This window comes from Nicotiana sylvestris, chromosome 10 (genome assembly GCF_000393655.2).
Source record: "Nicotiana sylvestris chromosome 10, ASM39365v2, whole genome shotgun sequence".
NCBI classification, from domain to species: Eukaryota; Viridiplantae; Streptophyta; class Magnoliopsida; order Solanales; family Solanaceae; genus Nicotiana; species Nicotiana sylvestris.
The window spans coordinates 25,588,060-25,612,428 of NC_091066.1; the positions used below are offsets into that span (position 1 = coordinate 25,588,060).

The 24,369-nt window shown below is 45.5% G+C and overlaps 1 protein-coding gene across 2 annotated transcripts; it reads left to right on the top strand.

Moving 5' to 3' along the window:
* Nucleotides 1–240: 240 nt before the first annotated feature.
* On the top strand, nt 241–18,723 carry LOC104215867 ((6-4)DNA photolyase). Of its 2 annotated transcripts, none has more exons than XM_009765811.2 (15): nt 241–315; nt 450–769; nt 14,746–14,817; nt 14,987–15,067; nt 15,258–15,437; nt 15,504–15,575; nt 15,709–15,795; nt 15,877–15,975; nt 16,049–16,132; nt 16,683–16,769; nt 16,881–16,952; nt 17,034–17,147; nt 17,508–17,595; nt 17,675–17,770; nt 18,309–18,723. In XM_009765811.2, exons 1-15 carry the CDS (start codon nt 270–272, stop codon nt 18,491–18,493), a joined length of 1,683 nt encoding a protein of 560 aa, XP_009764113.1. In that variant the 5' UTR covers nt 241–269; the 3' UTR covers nt 18,494–18,723. The 2 variants fall into 2 exon arrangements, with proteins under 2 accessions (XP_009764113.1, XP_009764097.2); XM_009765795.2 differs by having other exon boundaries at nt 254–341.
* Nucleotides 18,724–24,369: the final 5,646 nt, after the last annotated feature.

Below are 24,369 nucleotides of genomic sequence, written 5' to 3' on the forward strand. Positions count from 1 at the left end.
TAGCACATGCATCTGCATGTAATAGGATGCAATATAGGCATCCAGGCTCTGTACACAACCTTTAATATAATATATGTTTATCTATTAAACCAAAAAAAAAAAAAAAAACTCTGCAAGGTGGGAGTAATCGGTCCAAATTAATCCACCTCATCGGGAAGCCCAAAGCGTTAGAACTACCAACAAATGACGTGGCATCTTCACAGCCAATGCTTCCCTGTTCTATGTTAACTTACGCTTGTTGCGTACTAGCCCTAACATCCTCATGAAAAATGACCAAATGCTCGCCATTTCGCCAACGCATAGCACCCGGCTCACGTTAGTTAACACCCCTCATTGTAAAAGTACCAGAACCCATTTATGGCGGGAAACCCGTTAACCGTTTAAATAAAGATCCCCCATTTTGTCCTTTAAATAATAAATTTAAATGCTGAATTCCTCTCTGTTTTCAGGCAACTTTATCTCAACCATGGCTTCCGGGTCGAACTCATTGATGTGGTTCAGGAAGGGACTGAGACTCCATGATAATCCAGCTCTGGAGTACGCAGCTAAAGGGTCGAAGTTTCTATACCCGGTTTTCGTGATTGATCCACACTACATGGAGCTCGACCCGACTGCATTCTCTCCCGGTTCTTCCAAAGCCGGGTTGAACCGGATCCAGTTCTTGCTTGAATGCCTAGTTGATCTTGACTTGAGTCTCAGTAAGCTAGGTTCACGCTTATTGGTGCTCAAGGGTGACCCGGGCGAGGTCTTAACTCGCTGCTGGAAGGAGGTACCAATCAATCCCTAGCTCCTACTTCTACGGGTTTTTAACTCTGTTTAAGTTGGAAGTTAATTGTTGTTTGCTAAGTGTCGAGCAAGTTAACTGTTTTAGTCTAGGATATGGGCATGATTGTCCAGGTGAAGCACATACGTAAAAGTTAATAGTTAAATTAGTTACCAACACATGGAAAATAAGTTAATTAAGAGAAGTGAAAAAGAGCAGTGATTTCTCTGACTTTTTTGAGTTACCAAAGTGTGTTCTTGCCATGTGATTCTGGGTCTATATTTGATGAAAGTGTGTTGTCAGTGGTTTGCATGCTGATTGCTAAGCGTTGGAGTAGTTGTTTGACTCAAAAGATGTTAAAACCTTTTTAGACAAATCAATCAAAAATGAAGGGGTAAATCGTAGTTGAAGATAATAATCTTTAGAATAATAGTAAGTAAAGAGAAGAGAGTTGCCAAGTTTTCTTTTTGTTCGAGATTGATAAGTTTTCCAGAATTTCTCCCCTTACAAGGTCCTGTTTTCCCCCTTATATACTAGAGAGAAAACATTTGGAATTATAAGAAGTAAAAATACAAGGAATATTCGACGGAATATTCTTAATGTCTCCTAATGGGCTTACATTTTTACAAGGGTCGTACAGTTTCTACTTTTGCCTTAAGGTCGTCTCCCTCGGGACGCCGATTCGAAGGTACTCGGTTGTTGGTCGTACTCATCATAGGTTGAGGTTGGTCAAATTTGGACCCATACAGTTAGTCCCTCCGCTTGTCGGGGTCGCAGCCGGATGCGTCCTCGATGAGCGGAGCTCGTGCATTCTTTTGGAGAAATTTGACCCGCGGGAACGACGTGACGTGGCCAATGGGAGTTGGTCATCGTGTTCAGCAAGGCATCGTGTGGTACACTCCTCCGGGAAGTGATGTCAGCTTTACGTGCGTCATCATTACGCAGGTTTTCGAGGCGGGGACTGAAGGCTTGGTGCTTCGATTCTTGCGCTGCCTTGAAGCTGTCACCTCGATTCTGGCGCCTTCCGATCTTATAAATAGGTGAAGGATTTGATTTTTGAAAAACTTTGGCCATTCCTCTCTTGAAGACCTCTTTCATTCTTTCTCACTTGCTCTCATATCTTTCTGTTCTTCTTTCGTTCTTCACCTGAAGCTTCTTTTCCTTCCTCTTTTTGTGTTGATACTCCTTTAAACGATATATTCCGAGGTCTCGTCGTTCTCGCGAAGAGGTTACTGAAGCCGCCCCGTCATCCATGGCGCCTCCTTCTGACAGTGGAGATGTAGTGGTAGAAGAGAGTGACTGCCCTCCTACGGTGGATGAGTTACTACCGAGGCACCCCTTATCCCGGAGTGACTTCCTCAAAGATCCACCTCCTACTCCGAACCCCGTATTTTCTGAGACGGAGCAGGTCCATATTGATGCCCTACGTATAAAGTATGGCATTCCTGCTCATATAGAAATGGTTCCAGCGGGGAGAGATTACGTGGACGTCCATAGACCTGGGTACTGTGCTTTCTACGAGTACCCTTTTATAATTGGCTACACCCTTCCTCTCTTCCCCTTAGCGGAAGAATTCTGTAGATTTTACCAAGTTTGCCCAGCACAGCTTTTGCCATACACGCTCAAGGTGCTTCTGCTATTGACTAAGTAAGCAGAGTTGGCTGAATGTAGCGTTTCTGTCCACCACTTTTTACACATGTTCACGCCTGCCTTCCTCAGAGGTACCATGGTGCATTTGAGGCTTCGTGGTACGAAAGGGCTGGTGGTTGGAACGGATGACCGGGCGAGCCGCAAGTTCTGGCACAAGTACTTAAGTGCCGTCATTCGTTATGTTCCTCTTTCTTCTGTATTCACTGTAAAGCTTATTCGCTTGCCGTTTTGCAGCTATGGGCCGTCCACCTCGCCCCATTGCGGATATCAGAGATTGGGTAGCTCGCTTGTTGCCTCATACAACAAAAACTCGAACCGGGCCCGCCTTCGTGTAGCGTTATGGCCCTAAAGTTTCCTCAGGTAAAGATTTTATTTACTACTTTGTTGACCATGCGACTTTGCTTAATGGTACGATCCTTTGTGATGACAGCTCGAGGAGTTTCCAGGAGGACGGCGCCAGTCCCCGCCTTCCGACAAGCCGTTGCTGCTGCTGATACGCAGTTTGTCTTAAGTGAGTCTGTTTGATGGGGTCATCCTCAACCTATTCAATCGGAAGGCCCGTCTCGAGTTATGGCTGCAAGGGAAGATGCTTCTTCGGTACCGGTTTCACATCCTTTGGGCAAATCCTCTACGGGGACGAGCCGTTGTCGAGGAAAAGGAGGAGGCTGGAGTTGAGGAAAGGCGTGGCTACAGACACTGACTGACGGCAGCAGGGCGTCCCGGACAGCCCCTGTGCCCGTATTCATGGCCGATGCCATTTTGTCGGGGAGATCTCCCCAAGTGGAAGGAGTTGGACCAGGAGCTAGTTTGGTGCGCTCTGTTGAGGGTGGTGCATAGTCTAATGTTGGAGGGCATCGTGCGGAGGGCGGCGACTCAGGTTCGGATATCAACCCAGAGGATGTTAATGAATATGTGGGCCGCCAATACCCATGTGGAGGTTAGGATGGACGAATCCGACTGTCATGTAGTCGTTCCGGGGAACTACAATTTGCTGCTGAACAACGAGCAGGTGGCGTCGGCCCTAGCTCTTCTGTGTGCCGCTCCTGAAAGCGAGATGCTTGGGGCGATGAACGACATGGAGTTATCTCAGAAAGTTGCTGGTATGGCCCTACAGGTAGGTGCCTTTCCTTCTCTTTTTGTCGTTGGATTGATGCGGTAATCGTCGTTCTGTATTTTGTCTCTAACTTCCGCCCTTTCCTTTTTGTCAGACCCTCGTCCTGGAGATTGAGAGGGAGCATTGAGAGAGAAAAAGGACGGGCCTTTATGAGAAGATGTCGTCCAAGTATCAGCAGTATCGTGCTAAGCACCGGACGATGTCCGACATTTATCATCAAGACCTAAGTTTCAGGTGTTTCGTGAGGGGCTTAAGCAGCGGGAGGATCAGTTGGAGCGCAAAATAGAGGAGTTGATGGAGAGGGACGAGTAGCTCGTGAAGGTTGTCGCCCGTAACAGTGAGTTGGAGGCCTTTCTTAAGGCGAAGGAGGACGAGCTCGAGTTGAGCACGGGGGTGACGGCTGAGAATGTCGACTTACTGGCGAAGGTGGCCGCCTTGACTGCTGAGTTGAGTACTAAGGCAGCGGAGATTGAGGGCTTAAGGGCGAGCTGAACGTTAGCACTGATAAGCTGGCAGCAACTATCTCTGAATCGGTATCTTTGGAAGATGCCCTCCGCATTTCCAGGTCGGAGTTGATTGGGGAGAAGGGAGCCTCTAGTCGTCGGGTTGCAGGGCTCGAAGGGTGTGTCAAAGAGCTGGAGGCGGAGCTGACCGTACTAAACGGACAAATGGCCTCGCTGAGGGCGGAGGATGCGAGTCGACATTCTCAGCCTTCTACGTCTCGTGCCTCAGCCGATCCGGTTGTGCCCCGTCGTTTATACGAGTTATGGGTCCACGCGAAGGCTCGACTTGATGTGTATAAGGCTTTTCACGCCGATGGAAGGGCTACTGAGGCGGAGGTTCAGGTTGTGCATATTGAAGCTCGTGCAGCTCGTGAATCGTGCGGGTACAACCCCCTTACACCTGACGCGGGTGGTATTAACTCTGATGATGCGAATCACCTTGCTTCAGATTCGTGGTATGAAGACGCTTACCCCGCTGGGGATGATGTGTAGTCTTAGTTTGTATTTGCTTTTGTTTAGGGATATTTGCACGGGTCGTACTTGGGCTCGTTTGTAGGGGCAAGTGTAAATGATATTTTGCTGTAATGTAAAATTTACTTTTGTCGGCTTATTTATTTCTTGCATTTACCGCATGCATGATATCGTTGATGCCCTTGGCTACTGGGATGTTGTTTCGAACGAGGTCGAACTTGTGCTTTCGTCGATGGCCTTGGCCGTTGGGATGTTGCTTCGAACTGTCGTCGAAGTAGAATCCCGTCGTAGTTCGAACGAGGTCGAACTTATACTTTCGTCGATGGCCTTGGCCGTTGGGATGTTGCTTCGAACTGTCGTCGAAGTAGAATCCCGTCGTAGTTCGAACGAGGTCGAACTTATACTTTCGTCGATGGCTTTGGCCATTGGGATGTTGCTTCGAACTATCGTTGAAGTAGAATCCCGTCGTAGTTCGACCGAGGTCGAACTTATACTTTCGTCGATGGCCTTGGCCATTGGGATGTTGCTTCGAACTGTCGTCGAAGTAGAATCCCGTCGTAGTTCGAACGAGGTCGAACTTATACTTTCGTCAATGGCCTTGGCCATTAGGATGTTGCTTCGAACTGTCGTCAAAGTAGAATCCCGTCGTAGTTCGAACGAGGTCGAACTTATACTTTTTGGAGATTTGATCGTATTCCCGTAGGAAGACGTCACATGTCGACTAGTGGAGATCTGGTTCTGCACATGCAATGGAGATTTGATTTCGTAAATATAATGGAGATTTGATTCCGTTCATACATTGGAGATTCGATTATCTATGTGTAGTCCCTTCATTACTTTGATCCGGAGGTCGTATCGACGGGTCGAGGTAATGAACAGCATGTCGATTCTTAAGGCGTCCCCCTTGTCGCCTCGTTAAAAACCTCCCCGGGAAAACCCGATTGGGACAAAACCCGGGTAAGGGAAATAGAGTACCACTTAGGTGGCGCCTTATTTTAGGAGTGGAAATACTTGAGATGGGCGACGTTCTAGTTGTTTTGGAGTAGTTTCCCCCCATTGTTTCTAGCTGGAACGCTCGTTTGTTTGCTGCTGCTACAATTTTGTATGGTCCACCCAGTTCGTTCCCAATTTTCCTTGATTAGGGTCTTTTGACGCTTGCGTTTTGGCCTTGAGGACGTAGTCGCCAACTTTGAGTGATCGCACCTTGGCTTTCTTGTTGTAGTATCTTTCTACTTGCTGCTTCTGGGCTACCATTCTTATGTGAGCCATGTCTCTTCGTTCTTCAACTTCATCCAGCTCTTGTAGCCTACTTTCGTCGTTGCTTGTTCCGCTCTCATTGAAGTATTTCAAACTGGGCTCCCTGACCTCAACGGGTATAACTGCATCGGTCCCGTAGTATTTGCTTTTGTTTAGGGATATTTGCACGGGTCGTACTTGGGCCCGTTTGTAGGGGCAAATGTAAATGATATTTTGCTGTAATGTGAAATTTACTTTTGTCGGCTTATTTATTTCTTGCATTTACCGCATGCGTGATATCGTTGATGCCCTTGGCTACTGGGATGTTGTTTCGAACGAGGTCGAACTTGTGCTTTCGTCGATGGCCTTGGCCGTTGGGATGTTGCTTCGAATTGTCGTCGAAGTAGAATCCCGTCGTAGTTCGAACGAGGTCGAACTTATACTTTCGTCGATGGCCTTGGCCGTTGGGATGTTGCTTCGAACTGTCGTCGAAGTAGAATCCCGTCGTAGTTCGAACGAGGTCGAACTTATACTTTCGTCGATGGCCTTGGCCATTGGGATGTTGCTTCGAACTATCGTCGAAGTAGAATTCCGTCGTAGTTCGACCGAGGTCGAACTTATACTTTCGTCGATGGCCTTGGCCATTGGGATGTTGCTTCGAACTGTCGTCGAAGTAGAACCCCGTCGTAGTTCGAACGAGGTCGAACTTATACTTTCGTCGATGGCCTTGGCCATTGGGATGTTGCTTCGAACTGTCGTCGAAGTAGAATCCCGTCGTAGTTCGAACGAGGTCGAACTTATACTTTCGTCAATGGCCTTGGCCATTAGGATGGTTCTTCGAACTGTCGTCAAAGTAGAATCCCGTCGTAGTTCGAACGAGGTCGAACTTATACTTTTTGGAGATTTGATCGTATTCCCGTAGGAAGGCGTCACATGTCGACTAGTGGAGATCTGGTTCTGCACATGCAATGGAGATTTGATTTAGTAAATATAATGGAGATTTGATTCCGTTCATACAATGGAGATTCGATTATCTATGTGTAGTCCCTTCATTATTTTGATCCGGAGGTCGTATCGACGGGTCGAGGTAATGAACAGCATGTCGATTCTTAAGGCGTCCCCCTTGTCGCCTCGGTAAAAACCTCCCCGGGAAAACCCGATTGGGACAAAACCCGGGTAAGGGAAAAAGAGTACGACTTAGGTGGCGCCTTATTTTAGAAGTGGAAATACTTGAGATGGGCGACGTTCTAGTTGTTTTGGAGTAGTTTCCCCCCATTGTTTCTAGCTGGAACGCTCCTTTGTTTGCTGCTGCTACGATTTTGTATGGTCCACCCCAGTTCGTTCCCAATTTTCCTTGATTAGGGTCTTTTGACGCTTGCGTTTTGGCCTTGAGGACGTAGTCGCCAACTTTGAGTGATCGCACCTTGGCTTTCTTGTTGTAGTATCTTTCTACTTGCTGCTTCTGGGCTACCAATCTTATGTGAGCCATGTCTCTTCGTTCTTCAACTTCATCCAGCTCTTGTAGCCTACTTTCGTCGTTGCCTGTTCCGCTCTCATTGAAGTATCTCAAACTGGGCTCCCCGACCTCAACGGGTATAACTGCATCGGTCCCGTAGTATTTGCTTTTGTTTAGGGATATTTGCACGGGTCGTACTTGGGCCCGTTTGTAGGGGCAAATGTAAATGATATTTTGCTGTAATGTGAAATTTACTTTTGTCGGCTTATTTATTTCTTGCATTTACCGCATGCGTGATATCGTTGATGCCCTTGGCTACTGGGATGTTGTTTCGAACGAGGTCGAACTTGTGCTTTCGTCGATGGCCTTGGCCGTTGGGATGTTTCTTCGAACTGTCGTCGAAGTAGAATCCCGTCGTAGTTCGAACGAGGTCGAACTTATACTTTCGTCGATGGCCTTGGCCGTTGGGATGTTGCTTCGAACTGTCGTCGAAGTAGAATCCCGTCGTAGTTCGAACGAGGTCGAACTTATACTTTCGTCGATGGCCTTGGCCATTGGGATGTTGCTTCGAACTGTCGCCGAAGTAGAATCCCGTCGTAGTTCGAACGAGGTCGAACTTATACTTTCGTCGATGGCCTTGGCCATTGGGATGTTGCTTCGAATTGTCGTCGAAGTAGAATCCCGTCGTAGTTCGAACGAGGTCGAACTTATACTTTCGATGGCCTTGGCCATTAGGATGTTGCTTCGAACTGTCGTCAAAGTAGAATCCCGTCGTAGTTCGAACGAGGTCGAACTTATACTTTTTGGAGATTTGATCGTATTCCCGTTGGAAGACGTCACATGTCGACTAGTGGAGATCTGGTTCTGCACATGCAATGGAGATTTTATTTCGTAAATATAATGGAGATTTGATTCCGTTCATACAATGGAGATTCGATTATCTATGTGTAGTCCCTTCATTACTTTGATCCGGAGGTCGTATCGACGGGTCGAGGTAATGAACAGCATGTCGATTCTTAAGGCGTCCCCCTTGCCGCCTCGTTAAAAACCTCCCTGGGAAAACCCGATTGGGACAAAACCCGGGTAAGGGAAAAAGAGTACGACTTAGGTGACGCCTTATTTTAGAAGTGGAAATACTTGAGATGGGCGACGTTCCAGTTGTTTTGGAGTAGTTCCCCCCCCCATTGTTTCTAGCTGGAACGCTCCTTTGTTTGCTGCTGCTACGATTTTGTATGGTCCACCCCAGTTCGTTCCCAATTTTCCTTGATTAGGGTCTTTTGACGCTTGCGTTTTGGCCTTGAGGACATAGTCGCCAACTTTGAGTGATCGCACCTTGGCTTTCTTGTTGTAGTATCTTTCTACTTGCTGCTTCTGGGCTACCATTCTTATGTGAGCCATGTCTCTTCGTTCTTTAACTTCATCCAGCTCTTGTAGCCTACTTTCGTCGTTGCCTGTTCCGCTCTCATTGAAGTATCTCAAACTGGGCTCCCCGACCTCAACGGGTATAACTGCATCGGTCCCGTAGACTAGTGAATATGGCGTTTCTCCTGTGCTGGTTTTTGGCGTAGTGCGGTATGCCCATAATACTTCCGGTAGTAGTTCAGGCCATAGCCCTTTAGCTTCCTCAAGCTTCTTCTTCAATATGTTCAATATTACTTTATTGGAGGATTTGGCTTGACCATTGGCGTCAGGGTGGTATGGCGTGGAGAGTATTCGTTTGATGCGCCACTTTTCGAATAATTTGGTCGTTCTTTTTCCGACGAACTGACGTCCGTTGTCGTAGCTCATTTCTTTGGGGATGCCAAAACGGCAGATAATGTTTTTCATATGAAGGTGATGACCTCTTGCTCGCGTATCTTTGTGTATGCACCTGCTTTCACCCATTTAGAGAAGTAGTCAGTTAAAACCAAAAGGAAACGTACCTTACCTCGTCCTGCTGGGATGGGGCCAACTATGTCCATTGCCCACTTTATGAACGACCATGGCGAAGTAACAGAATGAAGGAGCTCCCTTGTTTGGTGTATCATAAGGGGCGTACTTTTGACATTGTGCACATCTTCTGACATAGTCGGCGACTTCTTTTTTCATGGTGGGCCAGTAGTATCCGACGCGAATGAGGCATCGGATGAGGGCACGATTTCCTGTGTGGGCGCCGCAGTGCCCTTCGTGTACTTCTTCTAGTACTCGCCTTGTTTGATGTTGCCCAAGGCATTTAGCTAGGGGGCCACCGAACGTTCTTTTGTAGAGATCGCCGTTTACTAGGCTGTACCGGGCTGCTTGTACCGGGAGTTTTTTGGCTTCTTTTTTGTCTTGCGGGAGCGTTCTATCCTGCAAATAGGCTACGAAGCGGTTACGCCAGTCCCAAGTTAAGTTTATAGAATGTACCTCGACATGGTCTATTGCGGAATGAAGTAGGGTGACCACGTTTCTTTGTTGATATTCTTGGTGGCCGCAGCCAGTTTAGCGAGGCCGTCTGCTTCGATATTGTGCGCCCTGGGTATTTGGTCGAGCCGACATTCGTCGAATTCTGGCAGTAGTTTGTGGATTTCTGACTGGTATCTTTGTAGCCTCTGCTCCTTGATTTGGAAAGTCCCGGTGACCTGATTCACCACGAGTTGAGAGTCGCAGTGGAGGACGAGTCATCGAGCGCCATATTTGAGGGCTAACTTCAAACCTACAATCACAGCTTCATACTCGGCCTCGTTGTTAGTCATCTCGGGGCATCGTATGGACTGGCGAATTACTTCGCCTGTAGGGACCTCGAGGACGAGTCCCAGTCCCGAGGCATTAGAGGCACCATCGGTATAGAGGACCCAGAGGTCGGTACGTGTAGAAGTGCGGAGTGTTTCCTGTTCTACCTCGGGCAATATTTCCGTGCTGAAATCAGCGACGAAGTCCGTGAGCATCTGCGACTTGATGGCAGTTCGCGGTTGGTACGTTATGTCGTGCTCGCTTAGTTCTATGGCCCATTTGGCTAATCTACCCGACAGTTCGGGTTTGTGTAGGATACCCCTTAGAGGGAAGGTTGTTACCACTTTTATGGGGTGACATTGGAAGTACGGTCTAAGCTTCCGTGAAGCTACGACTAGTGCCAGAGCTAGTTTTTCGAGGTGAGGGTACCTCGTCTCGGCATCGATTAAAGTTTTGCTGATATAGTAAATCGGGGATTGCATACCTTTATTTTCACGGACCAAGACCGCGTTTACCGCGACTTCGGAAACCGCTAGATACACCAGTAGGCATTCATCTGGATCCGCTTTGACGAGCAGTGGTGGCGAGGATAGATACGTTTTCAGCTTTCTCAGGGCGTCAATACATTCATCATTCCATTGCAACCCGTGATCTTTCCTTAGTACATTGAAGAATTTATGGCATCTATCTGTGGATCGTGAAATGAACCTTGATAGGGCGGCTATTTGTCCAGTCAATTTCTGCACCTACTTTTTGCTGGTCAGTATTTCCGGTATTGCGTCGATGGCCTTGATTTGGTCCGGGTTGACTTCGATTCCCCTTTGTAACACTAGGAAATCGAGGAACTTTCCAAAAGTCATGCCGAAGGCGCACTTTTCGGGATTCAGTTTCATTCCGTACTGCCTAAGTATTTTGAAGGCTTCCTTCAGATGACCAATGTGATCTCCTTTCTTTGCCGACTTCACTAGCATGTCATCGATGTAAACCTCCATTGTCTTACCAAGTTGTTCTTTGAACATTTTGGTGACTAACCTTTGATACATGGCCCCTACGTTCTTTAGCCCTAACGGCATCACCTTATAGCAGTACGTACCTCGGTGAGTGATGAAAGTGGTATTTTCTTTATCTTCTTCAGCCATTAGAATTTGGTTATAGCCGGAGTATGCGTCCAAGAAGCTCAGCAGTTCGTGTCCCGCTGTTGCATCGATAAGTTGGTCGATGTGGGGTAACGGGAAAGAGTCCTTAGGGCATGCTTTGTTCAAATCGGTGAAGTCGACACACATTCGCCACTTCCCATTCTTCTTTTTGACCATGACCACATTGGCGACCCATTGGGGGTATTTCGATTCTCTGATGGAACCGTTGGCGAGTAATTTATAAACTTCTTCGCTGACCGCCTCATTGATCGCGACATTGAACCTCCTCCTCATTTGACGTTTCGACGGATAAAGTGGATCGACATTTAGCTTGTGTGTGGCGATCTCCCTTGGGATTCCTGACATATCTAAGTGGGAAAAAGTGAACAAATCGGCGTTGTTAGTTAAAAACTCACGATACTTACCTGGCTCCGAGAGGTTGTGTCCAACATAGGCCTTTTTGGTGCAGTCAGTGTTATCTAACTGGACGGGATCAAGGTCCTCCACGGTTGCTCTGCAAGCTTCTACAATGTCAGGATCTTTGATGGCCTCTACTTGTATATCGGGTTTGGTGCCCGACATGGCTGACTGCTATGCTTCCGCGCTTACCCCTTTTAGCTGCTTGGTGTGTGTGCAATCTTGGGCGATCCGGTAGCATTCTTGGGCGGTACGTGGCTCGCCTCGGATGCTGAATATCTCCCATGGGGCGGGAAATCTGATCAATTGATAGAAGTTTGAGGGGACGACTCGCATGGCGTGTATCCATGGTTGCCCTATGATGGCATTGTAGACCGTTTCCTGGTTCATGACGTGGAGTGTTGTTTTTAGGGTGACCCCTCATGCTAGGACAGTCAACACTATTTCTCCGGGTGTCCGCTCTACTGCATTATTAAAACCCGTTAGTGTTATGCAACGCTGTATTATTTTATCCTCGAGCCTCATTTGCATGAGAACTCGTGGGTGAACAATACACGCGCCGCTTCTGTCATCCACCATGATTCTTTTTACATCGGTGTCAACGATGCGTAAAGTTATAACCAAAGCATCGTAGTGAGGGAAAGACAAACCATCGGTATCTGACTTATCGAAGATGATACTATCTTCGAGGTCATCATACCGTTCGTAAGCGACTGTCCGTTTGAGTTTGTGCGTGGTAGTGAACTTCACATGGTTGATTACTGTATCATCGTCGCCGCCAATGATCATTTGTATGGTACGCGCTGGCGATGGTGGCTTTGGAGGTCCTTGAGATGGGTCGCGTCCTCGAGCGAAGTTGGCCCTTCCTTTATCGCTTAGCAGTTCTTTCAGGTACCCCTGGTTCAACATCCTAACTACTTCTTGTCGCAGACCTATGCAATCTTCGGTCTTGTGTCCTCTTTCTTGGTGGAATTCGCAAAGGACGTTCGACCTCCTGGTGCTTGGATCCGATTTCATCTTTTGCAGCCACTGCACCTTCGTGCGCAGTTTCTCCAGTGCGTACACTATTTCTGAAGGGGAGACATAAAAAATATGAGCGGATAGTAGTGGAGGCATACCTCTTTCGTTTCGGAGGGGTGACGTGTGTCGTGGCATGACGTCGAGTTGGATGTACGGATATAGGGGCTGATGCCTTTCTCGATTGAAACGTCGTGGTTGATCTCTTCGCCCATCGTTACGTCGATCTCTCCTTGTCTCGGTCTGGACTGATGTTAATCGCTGAAGCAGCCCGTTCAGGTCGTTCTCGTCTGCCCTTACCTCGGTGCAATATGTGTTGTGGGTTTCTTCCCATGTGGTAGGGGGTACTTCATGAGTTTACTGAGCAGTTTTTTGGTCGCCTTTGATCCGTTCCTGTTTAACCCATTTTGAAAGGCTGCTACTGCCATCCCTTCTGACACGTTCGGTAGACTCATCCTTACTTTGAATCGGTCCAGGAAATCCTGAAGTCTCTCGCTCGTCGTTTGCCTGATGGCGAAGATATCGTTGACCCTAGCCTCGGCCTTCTTCGCTCCTGCATGGGCGGTGGCGAATTCATCCGCCATCTCTTCGAACGTCGCTATCGATCGCGCTGTAGCTGGGAGTACCATGTCAATGCTCTCCCTGTCAAAGTTTCGCCGAACTTTTTTAACAGCATAGACGGTACCTGTTCTTTTGACAGATCATTGCCCTTTACTGCAGTAACATAATGGATTAGTTGGTCCTCCGGGTCCGTGGTCCCGTCATATATTTTCAAATATGGCGGCATCTTGAAGGTCTTTGGAATAGGATGAGCAGCAACCCCTTCGCTGTATGGCTGTTCGACGAATCGGCCCACGTCGCATTTTGGTAATAGCTTCGGAGCGCCCGGTATTTTATCGACCCTCTCCTGATGTTCCTTCATTTGGTCGCGGAGTGTTTTGTTCTCATTTTCCATCTCTTCCATTTTCTTTAAGATGTCCATGAGTGCATCGTCACCTGCATTAGTAACAGTGCGGGTGTTACCTGTTCGTGTAGCGCTTGGCTCGTCGGCGGTTGCTGTGATTTCTGTAGGTGGCACGTCTTCGACATCTCCTTGAGTGGGTTTCTCGAGCATGTTGCTCAAAGCACTCGTTAGCCATTCTTCTAGTAGCCTTTTGACTGCAAGTGGGGCTTCCCCCGCCGTGGATGCTGAGGTTCCCCTTTCGCGTAAGATCGTTAGATCTCCGTGTGGAAGAGGTGAGATCTCTCCCTCCGGTGTTGCGCTTGGTGTTGCATTCTCATTGTCTTCTCTGCTGGCTTCGTTGAGGGAGTTCAGGAGATTATTCGAGGCATCTGCTACCGCCTTTAGCCTCGCTTCCTTTCCCGCCATTGTTGGTTTATACGAAGTTTGAAGAAAAGTAACTATCACTTTCAGGGATCTAGATGAGAACTATGGTTTCAGCTATAGAAATCCCCACAGACCTTTAGACAAATCAATCAAAGATGAAGGGGTAAATCGTAGCTGAAGATAATAGTCTCTAGAATAATAGTAAGTAAAGAGAAGAGAGTTGCCAAGTTTTCTTTTTGTTCGAGATTGATAAGTTTTCCAGAATCTCTCCCCTTGCAAGGTCCTGTTTTCCCCCTTATATACTAGAGAGAAAACATTCGGAATTATAAGAACTAAAAATACAAGGAATATTCTTAATGTCTCCTAATGGGCTTACATTTCTACAAGGGTCGTACAATTTCTACTTTTGCCTTACGGTCGTCTCCCTCGGGACGCCGATTCAAAGGTACTCGGTCGTTGGTCGTACTCATCATAGGTTGAGGTCGGTCAAATTTGGACCCATACAGTAGTCATTTATGGAACGAAATTTAAGAGATGTTTATCAGTTGAAGTTTTACATCATAAGTCGGACATGACAGTTTAGATAAGCTTATAATTTTATATCTTTTACTTTTCCAGTTACATAGTTGTTCCTTTTTAAGCACATTGATCCGTTCAGCTATGGCTAATTCAATAGATCTACTTATACTCCATTGTTTAGTTATACAATTGATCTATATTACTTAAGAAAGTCAGTTATGTGTATGCTTTGATGTCTTGGAGAACCATGAAACGTTGAAACTAGAGTCAAACTGTTGATTGAATCCGCGCTATATCCTACGAAAGACACTGGTTCCTTTCAGGGGGTTTGTTTCCTTTTTCAAATTGCATTATACCAATGTAACTTTGTAAGCATTTTTTTCTTCGTTGGAGCACCAGTACTTTTATTAGCCATTGATTTGTATAATCTTTGCATAACTTTCAGTGGAGCATAGGAAAGCTTTGCTTTGAGTACGACACGGAGCCCTACTATCAAGCTTTGGATGTAAAAGTCAAGGTAAAATTTCTTTCCAATTGAGGAAAGGTTTAATTTCCTAAAGGCAAGCTTAGTCAGATCCCAAAAGGTGTTTCTTGGTTGGTTAGATAAGTTTTAAATTAAGAAGCTTTTTGGTCACATAATGAATGATTTGGTTCTTGGCTAAAGAACATTTACTTTTGCTCCACAGAACCACGCTTCTGTAGCTGGTGTAGAGATTTTCTCTCCTGTGAGTCACACCCTCTACAATCCTGCTGATATAATAAATAAGGTATGTACACAACATATGAGTTAAAAACTAGCTTCAGAAATCTCAGAGGACCACACTGCTTATTTTCCGGGAAAAGACGTTTATGGATAAAAGGGTGGTCTTCTGTTTTCTTGTTGAAAAAAGCAATTAGTGTGGAATGACATTAGGTCTAGATTCCATATTGATCAATTTTATTTGATTGTCTACAAAGAATGGGGGATCCCCACCTCTGACTTATCAGTCTTTCCTTAAACTGGCTGGGCAACCATCTTGGGCATCAACCCCTCTTTCAACAACAATATCTTCTCTTCCTCCTATTGGAAATACTGGAAATTTTGCGGTGTCAGGAGTTCCAACTGTCAAAGAACTTGGTTATGAAGATTTAAACGAGGTATGTATTATGAGATTTTTGGTGAAGTCCTTTTGGTGTACATCATATAACAAATTCTGTTTGCAGGACGAACGGACTCCTTTTAAAGGTGGAGAATCAGAAGCACTGAAGAGATTGAGAGAATCAATTGCAAACAAGGTGTCTCAATGTTTAGCATACAAAATGTAGCCTTATGCAATAGATAGCTCAAATCTCTCCGTTGTTTTATGTATTCTCCTTGGCTTTTGTACCAATTTGCTAATACAACGGAACTGCTTATTTCCTGCTGCAGGAATGGGTGGCAAATTTTGAGAAACCCAAGGGTGATCCATCTGCATTTATGAAACCAGCTACAACAGTTTTATCACCTTACTTAAAGGTGAGCTGGACACAGGCTAATAGAATTAGTACTTGCTATTCTGAAATATTCTAATCTCTTACCCTCACATTCCTTTCGAAGTTTGGTTGTCTCTCTTCCAGATATTTCTACCAGTGCATTCAGGACATTCAGAAAAGTGTTAAAAAGCATACATCTCCGCCTGTTTCTCTTCTTGGACAGGTAGGTTGCCTGTTGTTTCGTGTTCAGAGCTCTTATACGCGCAAGTAACTTACAATTTCATCAACTACTGCAGTTGTTATGGCGTGACTTTTTCTACACAGTTTCCTTCGGGACTCCTAATTTTGATCAGATGAAGGGTAACAGAATATGCAAGCAGGTGATGACAGCAATCTTCTTCTTTGACTTGGTGCATGTTCCTCAAATCCGTTTTTTATGCTGTTGAATATTCCTCTATATAATGCTAGGTTCCTATCATGTGAATTTCTATGTTCTTGTTTTTTCTGATTTAATGATTCAGTCTATCTGAAGTTTGAGAGTGAACTATCTCTAGGATGTTGCCTTCTCCAATTTTTGTTTCGCTCTTAGTTTGGTCCCTTATCTATAATTACAACAGCATCTATAAAATTCTATTGTGCTTTCAAGAGTACTTTGACGATGACTGAGCTTATTGTCTTCGGTACTTATGTGTTCTACCTTTCTTATGGAAAGTCGAAGCTTGATGATTTTGTTGATGAATGTTAATTTGTTATTGGTTTATATATTGGTCTGTTCACCGAATCTTTTAGTTATTGTTTCAATTTCTTAAACAATTTCTAATGTTGTAGTAATTGATGTTTTACTATACTTGACTTATCTCATTCTGGCCTGAGTTTTCCTTGTTAAATTATAGTGGGAATATGTATATATAATTCTCTACCTTCCAACAGATCCCTTGGAAGAATGATGACGAACTGCTTGCTGCTTGGAGAGATTCCAGAACGGGCTTTCCTTGGATTGATGCCATAATGGCCCAGGTTAGATCGCTGGACCTTGCTATTTTGTTTATACTTGAGAGATACTTATTGGAGGTTCTTTGTCTGATTTGATATCGTTAGTCTATCTGATCTTTGTTCTCAATGTTTCAGCTCCGGAAATGTGGTTGGATGCACCATCTTGCTCGACACAGTGTTGCTTGCTTTTTAACTCGTGGGGATCTGGTAAATCACTTCAACTCTGGGGTAAAAGTTAATTTTTTGAATAATTTCTTCATTTTTTACTAGTTAGTGTTGTGTTGATAGTTTGTGCATTGGGAGAAAGGGCGTGATGTTTTCGATAGACTGCTTATTGACTCTGATTGGGCAATCAACAACGGAAACTGGTTATGGCTATCATGCTCTTCATTTTTCTACCAGGTGCATGTTATTTTGTGAATCATCTATGTTGTTTATGAGGAGTGCTTTTCTACATTTGCGCTGGTGTTTTAATATTTTTTACCATTGGTCACAAAAATGCATCAATTAGATTCACTATGTTGAGAATATAGTTATCCCAAAGATCACATTATACGAAATTAAGCAGTTGAATGGTATACTGGTCTTTTATTTGTTCCAGTATAAGACTTTAAAAAGAATCAGGTGGTTCTTAATGTTGAGTAAATGTAATCAGGCGATCCTAAGAGTTTAACATAGGAAGTGCATAGTTTTATATTTGTAGTCTCGATCAGTTGTCCTGGATGACCTCAAATATTCTGACCATTGGGGTTTACTTTTCAGTACCATCGAATTTATTCACCAACCTCATTTGGGAAGAAATATGATCCTGCCGGGAACTATATCAGGCATTTTCTCCCTGTTTTAAAGGGTACGTTGAACTGATTTTCTTATGCTGCAATTCCTTCTCCTTTTATCTCTCTTATTGGCAAATCTAAATTCATTGACAGATATGCCAAAGGAGTACATATATGAGCCTTGGACTGCTCCCTTAAGCGTCCAGCGTAAAGCAAGATGCATCATTGGCTTAGATTATCCAAACCCCGGTCAGTTATTTCTGCTTCTTGCAGTCAGGCTATCCATCTGACACTCAAACTTGTTATGTTCGACTCCCATTATATTTATATTATGTGCAATCATATGCTCTTTCATATGATACACAGATTTATTTTTTTCAGAAGGATGCGCATGCATTTTGATTCAGCAACATAGATTGGACTATTATTTCTTTCATTTTGGTAATTCAAACATGCCTAAAACAATACTATATCCCAAAGTTCCACATTATAGTAACTAATTTTTTCCCGAACTGATTCACTCTTGGTTATTTCGGCCTAATTGAATTCTCATAGACTTTTGGCTTCTAGATCTTGAAATTTTTTAGTCGTAGCTAGTGTTTGTGATGGATTTTGCTCATTCTGGTATTTATTCTTGATTTCCTGTCTCCGTGCTATGTGATATTTTACCCGCTTTAAGCAACTATAGTTACATTTCCTAATCGATAGATCTATAGTTCACTTTGTAGGAATGAGTGGTAAAATATGTAACTATGCATATATTGATTCAGTGTTTCATTTGTGCCAGTTGTTTCCCATGATTCTGCAAGCAAAGAATGTCGGATGAGACTTGGTGAAGCGTATGAATTGAACAAAAAACTGAATGGCCGGGTCAGTGAGGAAGACTTGAACAAGTTAAGAAGAAAAAACGACAATGAATCTGCAATTGTGGATTCCATTTCCAGGAAGAAGAAACAGAAGTTAATTTGCTAAGATTGCATCATCAAAGCCATAGTCAGGTTTCTACGAGATTTGCAGCAAGGTGCACCAGCAATTATAGGAACTACAAAGGAAACATTCTCCTTCAATTACACTCCATAAAAATGATTCCAAGTGTGTTCAAATGTAGGAATCCTTTGTATCTTGTATATGCCAGGAGATTATAGTTAACATTATTGAGAAAGGGGCATACCTCTGGTATATGCGATATTTAGAGTACAAAAGATGGCGTCCTTGTTTGACCAAAAAATGTTAAGCTTCTTGTTAAACTAATTAAATAAGAAGACTTTAGGTAAATCTTAGCCAATGCTAATTTACTCCAGATCCAAGATAGAAGATATGAATAAGCTAATAAAGCAAGCATAAGATTTAACTGTAATATTGATTAAATTCCATTATATAAGAAGAGGTTGGCGATTCCATAACATTAAACAACAATGAAGAATACATGAATGGAAAAGGTCACCGATCTTTAACAAGGTAGAACCCCATTCATTTGATGTGATGAGACTAACGATGTATGTTGAAGGATCTGAGCTTCCTTGCTTCTTTCTCCTTTATGGACAAAAGATGAAGATCCCTCCTCTTCTCAGAGAGCATGCCTATCTTTGGATTTTCTCCCCCCTTGCTTCTTCTTCTCACTTAGTTTATATACTAGGTCTTCTCCCTTACCCAACGGTCATTAACCAGAGTACTTAAGTCATTTGACTATATTACGGGCTGACCCCTTGAAATGCCGTAATATCCAATTCTCCTCTCAGACGTTCTAAATACGTGATCTCGACGTGGCCGAGGTGTGTATCGTCACAACGTGGTGTGGATACGACAGTCCCCAATAACTTTTTGCCGTCTCTCCCAACGCTGATTCTTGTATGGTCAAATTTTGACCCATACAGTTAGTCCCTCCGCCCGTTGGGGTAGTCTCTTGGCGAGCTCGATGGGCGGACTCTGTTGAGTCAAAAATTAGGAGAAATCTGAACGATTTATGCGAGAGACGAGCACCACATGGTGAGGTAGCGACGTGACGTTTCTAGAGTTGCGTTAGACCGTGACATCAGTTCAGAATGTCATTAATACTTCTCATGCGTCATTATGGCGCATGTTTTCTATGCATTGAGTCATTTCCCATGCCCTTTCCGTTTTCTAAATGGTGTCGTTTGGTTTTCCTGCTCAAGGCATTCATATCCCTATAAATAGGGGAGAATCTTTCATTTGAATGTCACGCTTCTTAATCGCTCAAGAGAGATTTTTGTAACTCTTCTTCTTCTTCTTCTTCTTCTTCTTCTTCTTCTTCTTCTTCTTCTTCTTCTTCTTCTTCTTCTTCTTCTTCTTCTTCTTCTTCTTCTTCTTCTTCTTCTTCTTCTTCTTCTTTCTGCCTCCGTTAGGATTTGCTGTGACCACTACCTTTTTCCCTTATCATTCTCGTCTCTTTTAATCAAAGAAAAGATGGCTAGTGCTTCTTCCAACTCCGATAGAGCTGTTGGTGCTCCGGTGCCGAAAAATGATCTACCCCTAATCGAAGAGGGAGCGGAGATGGCGGAGGACGAGGGTTTTCCGACGGTAGATGAGGTGGTTCCCCGCCCAGGGAAGGCAGAGACTGACTTCAATAGCCTTGCTGGAGATGAGCCGGAACCCGTTATTTCTACGATAGATGTGCGGCGCTCACGACGTTCAAAGCCAAATGGGGATCCCTGATCACATTGAATTGGTTCCGGCGGATCAGGACATAATACATATACACCACACGGGCTACTGCGCAGTTTATGCGTACCCCTTTATCATCGGTTACACGCTCCCCCTTCCTTCATTGGTGGTGGTTTGTGCCGCTTCTATGAGGTGTCTCCGGCAGCTCTCTCCGTACGCGTACAAGCTTTTCCTTATGCTCATTAAGTACGCGGAGCTGGCCGACCGAGGGATATCTCTACGACACATGCTTCATCTCTTCTCCCCCCATTTTGTTAGGGGTACGATGATTCACCTGCGTCACCGAGGAGCCAAGAACTTGGTGGTGAAGATGGATGACAAGGCAAATCGCTGCTTTTGGGAGAGCTTCTTCTACGTCCTAATAGAGCATGTCGTGTCGAACCCGGCAGGGTTTCCTGAGACGTGGAATTTCGCCCGTAGGTCTTCCTTTCTTTTTACTTTATGTATTTCTCTTAAAACGGTCGTTGGTTATATCCCTTTAATGACCTTATTGAGGGTTTGTTTTTATTTTTTGTAGCCGAGAGAGTACCTCCTCCGCTAGTTGTTGATATTCGAGAGTGGGTGAGCACGATTCTCCCTCATACGATGGGGATTCGCGAATGGGCATCTTTCCATGAGAAGTTTGGGCGCAAGCTTCTTATTGGTGAGTTTGCTCGTCGTGGTCTGTTTCTTTGTTCTTTGCTCCGTAGTTTCTTTCACCTTATCTTTGTTTGATAGAATCTCCTCATTGGCAGGTCGGGAAGAGTGAGAAAGGCGAGGGATCTCGTGCTTGCTTTCTGCCAGCCGACTTCCTCTGCCCGGCCCGCTCCAAAGGCAACTGCGGATGAGAGCACCCAAAGTTCGGTTGCTCCGTAGACCACGTCTGCGACTGGACCTGTTCGTTTGGAAGTTGCTCCCCGGTCATGCACTTCAATTCTCATAGTCCTTTCAACGGACGGACCTTCTCGTAACAGTGGCGAAGAGGCACTGTCAAAGAGGCGGAAGTTGTCAGAGGGGGCATCTTTGGTTGAGATGCCCTCGAGAGGCAACCCTACTTCGGCGGTATCTGAAGCGGGCGGTGACACCGACCTGGGTGCGGAGGCGATGCCTATTTTGATTGTGGAAGAGACCACTGTGGTAGGGGGACAGAGTTCGGGGGCTACCGCAATTGTTCCGAGCGGTCCATCGTCATCTCGGCAGGGCCGCACTCCCTCTTCGGCCAATGAGAGATTGAAGGGCGTGGTGGTGGATGATTACGAGTCGGATTCCGACATTGTTCCTGAGGACATGAGGATGTTCGAGGAAGGCTCTACCAGGGTCGATGTGAGGGCGGAAGGTCCTACTCATATGCTCGAGATTCCCTCGGATTTTAACCTGTTGGAGGACACGGTGGATTTGTTGCCTCAAGTTGACCTTCTGTGTTCCACCGCAGAAAGTGAATCTCTTCGGGAGATCAATGATTTCGCTTTGTCACGTGGCGTGGCCGGGATGGCCTTGAGGGTGAGTTTCCTTTCGCCATTTTCTTTGTTTTGTGCTATTTTGCTTTTGTTGACTCCTCCCCTCTTATTCTTCTCTTTTTTTAGACTTACATGCTGGAGATCGAGAGTGCTCGTAGGGCCGAGACCGAGGTCGAAGTCTTTCTGAAAATGGTCGCGAAGTATCGCCGGTACTGCAACAAGTGCCATGAGATGCACACATATCTTAGGGCAGGCGGTAATACCCAATCCGTTAGGGAAGAGTCGGCGAAAAGGGACGAGGAGTTGTGGTCTATTCGCAGATGCAGTGAGCACGAGGAGTCACTCAATGCCAAAGATGAGGAGCTCAAATTGGGCAAGGGGGTTGCGGCGGCGTGCGAAGATCTTCAGGCGAAGGTGCTGTCTTTGCGAGCCGAGCTTGAATAAAATGCCACCACAGTCGCCGACCTAAGCGCATAATGAATGGATAAAGTGGCTGAGCTAAAAAAGAAGGTGGCCGAGTTGGAGAGAGCCGAGGGGGCTCGAGTGTCAGCTTTGGCGAGGGCGACAGCGCTAGAAGACACTATTCGCGTCCTTAGGTCTGAACAGGAAGCCGAAAGGGCGACTGCCACACTAAAGGAGGCACGGCTCGAGGAGTGGATTGGTGAACTTGATCGAGATGCTTTGAGATTGAGAGATCGAGTTACGACTCTCGAGGCTGAGAAGGCGCAGTTGTTGGCTCTGGCCCGCCCTAAAGAATCTACCCCTGCTGCTATCCCCCGCCGCTTGTACGAGCTATAGGTTCATGCCGAGGCCCAACGAGATATATATATAAGGGCTTGTGAGAGGCGGGGAGTGTTCCTGAGGCCGCTTTTAAAGATGCTCGGGCGAAGGCACGCGAGGCTCATCATGCCTGCGGTTATGACCCTGCGACACCGGAGGGCGGTGTGGGTGCTGAGGTTGAAGATGGGCTTCCTTCTGATGACGACGATGCTGGGAAGAGCGGCGGTGGAGATGATACCGAGTGAAAATTTATTGCAGCTTTTGTACTTATTTTTTTATTCTTTTGTTATTTGTTTTCATCTTTTTCTTGTGGGCCCGCTTTCGGCCTTTTGTAAGGCGCAACTGTTGCGCATGTACATCTGAATAAAATAGTCGCTTTGCTTTTGGTTACATATCTTTTGACTTTCTTTCTCCCCTTCTCTTTTTTTTGAAAAAGATTTTTGGATTTCTCTGTGATGAGTCCCTGATTTTTAATTGGGAATTCGAATGGGGTCGAATTTAGCTCGCTCGATCCGAGCGAGATCGGATCTCGCTTTGTGAGTCCGAATAAAATCACTTTTGATCTTCAAGCTCGAGCGGGGTTGACTTCTGATTTGCCAATTTGGGCGAAATCAATTTTGACTTATATATTCGAGCGAGGTCGAATTCAGACTTGCCAACTTGGGCGAAGTCAGTTTTGACTTGTATATTCGAGCGAGGTCGAATTCAGACTTTCCAACTTGGGCGAAGTCAGTTTTGACTCGTATATTCGAGCAAATCGAATTCAGACTTGCCAACTTGGGCGAAGTCAGTTTTGACTTGTATTACTGACTTGTATATTCGAGCGATGTCGAAATTGTAACCCGTTGTGAGTTCGAGCGAAGTCGAACTTTCCTTTCACTTGGCGATGGACGATGGCTGTAAGGGTGTAAATTCGAGCGAAGTCGAAATTGTAACCCGTTGTGAGTTCGACGAGGTCAAACTTTCCTTTCACTTAGCGATGGCCGATGTCCGTAGGGTTGTAAATTCGAGCGAAGTCAAAATCGTAACACGTTGTGAGTTCGTCGAGGTAGAACTTTTCTTTTACTTGACAATGGCCGATGGCCGTAAGGGTGTAAATTCGAACGAAGTCGAAATCGTAATCCGTTGTGAGTTCGAGCGAAGTCGAACTTTTCTTTTACTTGGTGATGGCCGATAGCCGATGGCCGTAAAGGTGTAGATTCGAGTGAGGTTGAAATTGTAACCCGTTGTGAGTTAGAGCGAAGTCGAACTTTTTTTTTACTTGGCGATGTGCGGGCTTGGTGGGATGGTGAGATTTGCATGTTGCGTTACTTTTATTGGAGAACATTACTTGATGCTGCATTGTTTATGCGTGTGTCGGGGTGAGTCCCAGTTTGTTTAATTTTGCTCTCATTGGAGAGCGCTATGCGCCGGGGTGAGTCCCAATTTTTTTAATTTTGCTTTCATTAGAGAGTACTGTGCGTCGGGGTGGGTCCCGATTTGTTTAATTTTTACTTTCATTGGAGAGTGTTGTGCGTTCCATGGACTTACCGCCCGGTCCCAGGTCATGGAGATTTTCTTGATAATGTCGGCTTGTTCCGAACCGTTTGTTCGTTATTTGTAATATGGTACGGTGTGAAGGGTTTTGCTCGACCATCGCCTGTTAGGTGGTATGGTGCGGAACGTTGTCCTGATGTGTTCGGTGGTGTTTGTTCCTTGTTCGCGTGCCTGTAGGAGTGTTTGTGTTCCTATCCCGATCCAAAAAAGAAAAACGACAAGTTAAGCCCAAACGACATTGCTTGTTACCTTGACTTGATAAGTCCGAAGGGAGAAAGGCGTTGTAGGACGACTCGCTTTATCCCGTGCTCGACTGGCGATTTCAGATTCGGTAGCCTCGTGGTTGGCTTCGCCATTAGTCGTTTCCTGGCTTCCTATGGGCTGAACATACTTTGTCCGTTGGAATCTTGAACT